The sequence below is a fragment of the Marmota monax genome, unplaced genomic scaffold (assembly GCF_021218885.2).
Source record: "Marmota monax isolate L192 unplaced genomic scaffold, Marmota_monax_Labrador192_F-V1.1 WCK01_AAM20220418_F8-fsc00061, whole genome shotgun sequence".
Lineage (NCBI taxonomy): Eukaryota > Metazoa > Chordata > Mammalia > Rodentia > Sciuridae > Marmota > Marmota monax.
Window position 1 is genome coordinate 10131903 of NW_026695230.1, and position 8885 is coordinate 10140787.

Sequence of the window (8885 nt, forward strand, 5' to 3'; positions counted from 1 at the left end):
GGCATTAAAATGACCATAGATAATTTACTTAGTTATCTCATGGACATAGACAGTTGAAGTTTGGTTCATAATTGTCATTTACCCCCTTATACTCTCTTGTCATCTCAAGAACTTGGGTAATCAAAGTGAAAATGTGAAGAAAAAATTTCATTCTAAGACGCTGTTTAATGAATAGCACTAAAAATTCTTGAATAATTTATTAGTAGAAAATTCTTCTTTGTATTAAACTTTCCCCAAATATCTTCCATTTGAACCTAGTTCTGTCCTTGGTAATCATGTAGTCTTAATCTGATCCTTCTTCCACACATCATTTCTTCAGATATTTAAAAATAATCTGATATCATTTCTGTCACAAGTATCCCCAATTTCTTCAGCTATTTCTCAAAACTCCTAATAGTTAATGTAACAACTTAGTAAATGTTCATTAAATGAAAGAAGGAAAGAATAAACAGAGATGATGCTCATATTTCTTGCTTCTCTTCTCTATAGCACAAGGCACCTGCCCTATGTTCTAGGTATGTGCTAAAACTATATTTCTAGAGGAGAATGAAATGATTTCCTCTGATGTATTCTTGTACTGAATGATGGTCACCCACAAACATACCATGTTTGTTTTCTGGCATAAAACAGTGCATTCATCTCTCACATTTCAGGTTTATATTAGGTTACAACAAACTGGAATTGAACAGCAAGTTGAGTGCATTTCTTCAGGGTTAAAGGCAAGACCTGGACACTAGGGGATCAGCTTCAATTTAAGCAGGTTAAGTTTGTACTCTTATGTACAAAACTTGGGCTTACCTCAGCTAAAATGTAAGAAATAGCTGCTCAAAGCTAGTTTCTTTCACGCCCCACTGGCAAGGTAGTAATTGCACAAAGACCTTTTTATTATAAGTTGATTTTCCTGAGAAATGAATTCAGAAAAATACTGTAAAGTGTTTATTTTTTGCTTGCCCTTTATTAACCCACATCTTAGGGCTTCCCCTAGAGAAAAACTGTTGGTAAATGAAACCTCTTAGACCCACATATTTTTGCACTATGTTCCTGGTTGTGGAGGGAACAGGGACAGGACACGGCAAGTCAGTGCTATTTAAGCAGGGTCATCAACCAGTATATGGAATTTTGCCTAAAGAGAAGATTTAGGAATTTAGACAGGGGAAGGGTTTGGGACTGGTTGAATTACTGGTAAAGGTTTATTTCTTAAGATAAAGTGCAGCCCTTTTCTAGTAAAGAGGCCAAAGACCGTGTTTGAGCTAACAGATCACTTCTTTTGGTACATTACAGTTTTGATCTTTAAATGAGAAATGTCCTATAGTCCAACCTAAAATCATGTCCCCAAAGCCAGGATAAAACCTTCCTGTTGTGCTATCCTGGAATCAGGGCAGCATGCATAGAGTAGAGAAGGAAACTAGGAAATTAAAATGTAATTTCAACAAGCATGATTCTGTCATAGCTCTTATTTTCTTTATATGGAATACAAATACTGATATAGAGTAAAGATTTTCTATTTTGCATTTTTGTGCTCTTTGATACATTTATTGAGGTCAAATGAAATTTGATATAGTAGGATTTATTATGAAATGCTCTCTGAATACAACTCCATAATTACTGAGCTACATGGTAGTGCATAAAGCTGTAAAACTGCTTAGCCAGACAAGCAATTTATATGTTACATCGAGGTGTGTATGGCAAAGAATATTAGTTTAATTGGAAGCCAAGATGTAGTAGCCTTAAATCTGAAGAGCTATATGTTTAATATAATGCAGTGAGGCTTTGAAATAAGATACCTAAATTGGATAGATAGATACAGCTTTTGGAATATATAACAATTAGACATTATTTTCTGACCAAGGATACTAAATACTCTTTTCAAAATAAAGCAAAGAATGCAAAGCAGGTGAAAGGGCAAAATCTCTCAACATTGTAGTGTAAGAAAAGAAGCAAACTTATTTCTTTTAGTTATTTGTTTATTAAAAAAAGAAGGAAAATAAAAGCAAAATAGGATAAATGAAAACCATTAACCACCTTCTGGTGAAACACAGAGGCAAATTTACAATTAAGTTATGTCCTTGATATGCTAACAGAATCTAAAAAAAAATAATAAAATAAAAAAGATTTAGTGGATTTTGCCTGAATTTTTCTCAGCTTTAAGATCTGGAATGAAGTGAGAGGTAGGTGGCTGTGTGGGTACCAGCACACCACCAGGAGTGAGAAACAAAGACTTCTTGGCATACATTTGCTCTCTGTCTGATCATAGGCTCTCTTCTGTTTAGCAGGTTCAGGGTCACATGCCTCCGCTCATGATCCCAATTTTTCCACATGACCAGCGGACCCTGGCAGCAGCTGCTGCTGCCCAACAGGGATTCCTCTTCCCCCCTGGAATAACATACAAACCAGGTAAGTAGAGAGAGACTTCACATTCTTTTGGAATTGCTCAGATCCACATGTTTTTGCTTTGCAGTCACAACAAACACAGGGGCATGCAAGGGAACTCTGAATAAAAAAGATCATAAAAGCTTATTTTAAAGTAAAATTAGAATTGGGAAGAGGGGGCATTTTAATAAACTAATTAGTTGCTAAAACTTTTATTTTCTCTTATTTTATCAGTTCTGAATTCACAGATAAAATGCTGCTTTCCCTGAGGACTATAAAATTTCTGTCAGCTCTCTCTCATACCTTCACTGTGAATAATTGTCTTTGGTTAAAGACCTTTTCTTCCTCCTGAGAACTTTCATAGTCTGGGAGACTGGTCACATATAAATATAAAATGTTGTTATTGTTTTCTGTCAGATTTCTCTTGGGAGAAATCTGACAGAAAAAAAGTTTAAACTGGGCTGGTTTAATTTGCTTACCACTAATAGGTAAACTTCTTTTTTTATTTTAGTCTAAATAATGAAGTATTCAGTAATATTTTTCATTCATCTTTGAACCTCAAAAAAACAGGCCACATAACCTTGCAATGAAATATGTTTTGAGATGATTTAGCAAATGTTATGGTTTTTCTTTATTCCTCTGAGTTTACTGGACTCCTGGGGAATTCAATTAGAGGCATAATGGTTTGAAGCTTCTTTCAGAGCCTCCCTGTAAACAGAGCTTTAAATGTTTAAAGATATGTTACCAAAGGAATCCAATGTAAGAAGATAGTCAAGTAAATAGAAGTCAACCTTAATTTCATTTGTGCATTCTTTGTAAGTGACCTCAGCTCAGAAGTAGTGACCTTGTTGTACTCATTAATAATTTTTGTGTCAAGTTCTTTTTAACATATTAACCCGATTATATTAACCACCAAATCTGAGTGCAACAAATCTGAATGCAGCAGTTTCTTTGTATATGTGGCTTATAAAGTGAACAAAGACATTTTAATTTTCTTAGAGCTATAAAATATAAATCACTGTACTAAAAGTCTGGGTAAAAAAGCTTACTAAATAGCATGAAAACAAACCTATCATCTATTTTGATTGCTGGTTACCGTTGACTACTCTTTTACATTTGGTAGAGAACAACCTTGTGAGAAAAGGTAGGATGTCTTTGGTGGATCTCAAGTGATTAGAGTAATAGATGTGTAAGCCATTGGTTAATTTTTTATTTTCTGGTGGGGGGGGGGGTGGATTGAACGCAGGACCTTGCACATTCTAGTCAAGTGCTTTGCTACTGAGCTAGACCCCCAGTACTAGGATTAACTGATTTAAGGGCTCACTGAAAAGTCTTCAAATGCAAATGAGTCAAACTAATACAGGTTAAGCACCCCTAATTTGAAAATTTAAAAATTCTTAAAAATCTGAAAATTTTTCAGTGCCAAAATGATGCTCAAAAAACTTGAATTTTCATTCCACAGTTTTTTTTTCTTAAAGAGAATGGAAAAACCAGGGATTGAGAATAAACAAACTGTTAAATGCATTTATCATTATGTCAAAATGAACTCCACTCTTATGTGTAATTATAGTGCACTAATAAAAACTTTTTAGAAATTAAAAATATTTGAATTTTTATTAATTTTTTATTTATATATGATAGCATAGTGCATTACAATTCTTATTACACCAATAAAGCACAATTTTTCATATCTCTGGTTGTATACAAAGTATATTCATACCAATTCGTGTCTTTATACATGTACTTTGGATAATAATGTCCATCCCATTCCACCATCATTTCTAACACCCTCCCCCTCCCTTTCCCTCCCACCCCTCTGCCCTATCTAGAGTTCATCTATTCCTCACATGCTCCCCCTCCCTACCCCACTAGGAATCAGCCTCCTTATATCAGAGAAAACATTCAGCATTTGGTTTTTGGGGATTGGCTAATGTCACTTAGCATTATCTTCTCTAAATCCATGCATTTACCTGCAAATGCCATGATTTTATTCTCTTTTATTGCTGAGTAATATTCCATTGTGTATATATGCCACATTTGTTTTTTACCCAATCATCTACTGAAGGGCATCTAGGTTGGTTCCACAGTTTAGCTATTGTGAATTGTGCTGCTATAAACATTGATGTGGCTGTGTCCCTATAGTGTGCTGTTTTTAAGTCCTTTGGGTATAGAACGAGGAGAGGGATAGCTAGTTCAAATGGTTGTTCTATTCCCAATTTTCCAAGAAATCTCCATACTGCTTTCCATATTGGCTACACCAGTTTGCAGTCCTACCAGCAGTGTATGAGTGTACCTTTTTTCCCACATCCTCACTAACACTTACTGTTGTTTGTCTTCATAATAGCTGCCATTCTGACTGGAGTGAGATGAAATCTTAGAGTGGTTTTGATTTGCATTTCTCTAATTACTAGCGATGATGAACATTTTTTCATATATTTGTTGATTGATTGTATATCATCTTCTGAGAAGAGTCTGCTCAGGGTTTTGGCTCATTTATTGATTGGGTTATTTGTTTTGTTTTGTTTTGTTTGCTTTTAGTTTTTTGGTTTTTTTTTTTTTTTTGGTGCTTAGCTTTTTGAGTTCTTTATATACCCTAGAGATTAGTGCTCTATCTGATATGTGGGGGATAAAGATTTTCTCCCAAGATGTAGACTCTCTATTCACCTTACAGATTGTTTCTTTTGCTGAGAAGAAACTTTTAAGTTTTAGTCCATCCCATTTATTGATTGTTGATTTTAATTCTTGTACCAAAGGAGTCTTATTAGGAACTTCTTTTTCTTCTATTAGATGTAGGGTCTCTGGTTTTATTCCTATGTCCTTGATCCATTTTGAGTTGAGTTTTGTGCATGGTGAGAGATATTTAATTTCAACTTGTTGCATATGGATTTCCAGTTGTCCCAGCACCATTTGTTGAAGAGGCTATCTTTTCTCCAATGCATGTTTTTGGCACCTTGGATTTGGAATTATTTCAGATTTTAGATTTTTTTTCATCTTAGAGATTCTCAACTAGTAAAGTCTTTAATCAGTGTTCCAATATTGGAAAAACCCCCACATCTGCATACGTCTAGTCCCAAGCATTTTGGATAAAGGATACTAAGTCTATATTCCCAAAAGGTTTTTGGATGCCTGAGTGAAGGAAAATGGTGCCATTTAAATTGTTAAAAATTCATTTTTCTAGAGCAGAAATTTTACAGCGAGTCATACTCCCCCTTAAATTGGCATCTATATTAAGGACAGAAGTATATTTTGTTGGAGAATATGCTTTCATCAGTGCTTTGGTTCAGTCCTTTTCTGATCTCTATAAGTTGTTTTGATTATTTCTTCATCTTTATTTCTATGGAACATTGATATAAACTAAATTTGCTCTCTTATACTGAATCTCAGTTGCCATCCCAATACCAGTCCCCAGAAACTTTTTAGATATACTGTGGAAATTGTATATTTGATTTCAGTGTTTATAAAGTTAAAATTAACCACATTTCAAAATCAAATATAGGCTTTATTTTCTGCTACCTATAGATATCTTATACCATGTTATCTAATTTTGTTGAAAATGTGGTATTGTTTTTGTGAGAGAAGATATTGCTCTATATCCAACAAATTTAGATCATTTAAAAGTAAGTCTTTTCAAATAGAATCCATGAGATCATAACACATAACTGAGAAGAATTTAGAGACCAGGACAATACTGTGCAGGAATTAGTTGCTTTTGTTGAACAAAATACTTCTCAGAGTAGTGTCCTAAGATAACAAAGCTGTGTTTGATTATGCTGACTATACCTGTTGAGTTAGGCAGGACTTAGATTTGGATATATGGAAAAATTTTTGGTCACAAACAAGGCTGGTAATGAGGTATTCTCTGGTAACCCTTAAGTTATATCAAAGAATTTAAGCCAAACTCTAAATTTTGGCTACTCTAAGATTTCTTGTATATAAAAGTCATATTTAAAGAACATACATTCTTATGCTATTAGTAGAGAAATTATAAACTCAGGAGACAGTCTATGCAGAGTTTTTATCATTCACATGAGTTGGGGACAACTATTAAGAGTCTGGACAAGCAAACTTTTTTAGCCCTAGACTGAGCTTAACTACTTCACTTGAAATGTATATGAGACAATGGCTATTTTTTAAAAGAGAGAAGCCTAGACACATATATAAAAACCTGGAAATAGTGTCATGAATTTATATTTTAGTATCCTGTGTAAGAGGACGAACAAGCTCTAATTTGATCTTTCTAAATAAAAAATAAATTTGCCTCCTTTTGCTCCCTTTCCATCTTCCCAGAACCCGAAACAATTCTACAATGTTTGTGAATTGAATGTATTGATTCAGCTGCTTGAATAATTTTCTTGATTTTCAAGAGCAAGGACCACTTTCATGTGACATTAACTATTAAAGTTGAATTTTTCTAATTGCAGTTTATGGCAATGTGAAAAATTAATTTGGGGAACTGAGTCTCCACTCCCAACTCACTCCAGGTGATTTGACCCATAGTTCTGGGAATTTCAGGGTTTCAGTATTCAATGAACACCACATAAGCTCTTCCTCCTCTATGTACTGCTGAGCAGGCATGCTGCCCAAAGGCATTGGGCAGTTTCCGAGGAGCATTTTTCAGATTGATCTCTCTAGAAATAGCTTCATTGTTTTAATTCCTAAATTTTTATTCTTATATTGGTTCTATAATTAGAGGCATCCTTTTAGATGAGAACTTATCATCAGGGCCAGGAACATAAACCAGACTTTTAGTTGCTTTGCTCTTTTATGGTGTGATACTAAAAGATGCAGCAATCAAGGGTAAGAGAAACACATTTAAGCATTGATGTTTGAGAAAATTAAAAGATGAAACATCTTTCACTGTTGCTAATGAGTATATCAGATCAAGGTCAACTTGCCTGAAAAGTAAAAACCTCAAATAGCCTCCCTCCTTGGTGCTCGAGGGATGATGCAGCTGACCCGTTGCTTTGTGTAGTTGGAAGTGTTTAAGTGATCACTGCTGAGCAGCACCCTTGAAATTTCCTAGGAGACCCTTGGAGTAGGGTATTCACCTGCTTCTGAATCCTCCACTTACTCACTGTCCATAAATGACAATAGCTAAAGCTTACTGAATGATTACTGTGCCAAACACTGTGCTAAATATTTCAATGGATTCTTTTATTTGTATTTGAACATGTTATTTAGCTATGCTGAACCTTGCTTTTATGTCATCTGAAAAAGTCATGGTTTGCTCCATTACTCACTGTAGGTTTGAAAATTAAATTTGGTTAAATACATGAAAGTTCTTTGAAAATTATATAGTACTCACCTTCAGGTAAAATCTGACCTTGATACTGAGTAAATTTAATTGGTCTGTTAAATTGAGTCATTATCCATTATAAATGTGGTCCAACGTTGAACATTAAATCTAACAGTATCACTCTGCTCAATGACCATTTTGACAAACCTCACAATTTTACAGTATGTCAAATGCTTCTTTTTATTATTATTGTGGTGAAATATACACAATACTTATCATTTTGGCTATTTGTAATTATGCAACTCAGCATTATTTGCAATGTTGTATAACTGTTACTTCTGTCTATACCTGAGACTTTTTCACATCCCCCTCCCCAAAATGCACAGTCATTAAATGACAACTATCCCTATTTCCCCTAGCCTCTGGTAACTATGGTCTTACTATCTTTCTTTATGAATTTGCCTATTCTAGATCTTCATATGAATGGAATAATATAAAATTTGTCCTTCTGTATCTGGATTATTTCTGTAAGCATAAGGTTTTTAAGGTCCAGCCATATATAGTAGCATACATCAATATTTAATTACTTTTAATGGCTGAATAATATTCTATTGTATGTGTATATCATATCTTGTTTACCCATTCATTGGTTAGGGGACACGCTTAAGTAGTTTTTAACTTCTTACTATTGCAAATAATACTTCTTTAATCATTGATACACAAATATCTGTTTGAGTCCCTGCTTTTAGTTTTTTTAGATGTATACCTAAGGGTAGACTTGACAGGTCATATGTAGTTCTATTTCTAATCTTTTGAGAAACTGTAAAACTGTTTTCCACAAGAATCATGCCATTGTACATTTCATCAGCAGTGTAAATGTGTTCTAATTTCCCAATATTCATGCCAATACTTACTTTCCATTTTTTAAAAATACATTTCATTTTAGTCCTTCTAGGAGGTGTGAAAGAAATGTTATTTCTTTGTGGTTTTGATTTACAATTCCCAGTGATTTATGATGTTGAACATCTGTTTAGTTGCTTATTGACCATTTGTATATCTTTTTTGGAAAAGTGTGTTTTTATATACTTTGCCAATTTTTTAATTGGGTAGTTTTTTTTTGTCATTGAGTTTTAATTCTTTATATATAATGTATATTAACACCCTTCAGATATATTATTTGCAAATATTTTATTCATTATGTAGATTATCTTTTAGTTTTTTTATAGTATCTGTTGCACAAAAGTTCTTAATTTTGATGAAATCTAATTTATCTCCTTAT

The 8885-nt window shown here is 33.7% G+C and overlaps 1 protein-coding gene across 46 annotated transcripts in view; it reads left to right on the top strand.

Annotated features, from left to right (window-relative positions):
* Nucleotides 1-8885, top strand: part of Sox6 (SRY-box transcription factor 6) — a 612624-nt gene that overhangs the window by 465297 nt on the left and 138442 nt on the right. For 39 of the 46 annotated variants that reach the window (XM_058576980.1, XM_058576987.1, XM_058576994.1 and 36 more), the window contains one exon: nt 2271-2394. In XM_058576980.1, the coding sequence (XP_058432963.1) occupies nt 2271-2394 (124 nt within the window). The remainder of the gene's footprint in view (nt 1-2270; nt 2395-8885) is intronic. The other 7 variants (XM_058576968.1, XM_058577001.1, XM_058577004.1 and 4 more) reach the window with 1 other exon arrangement.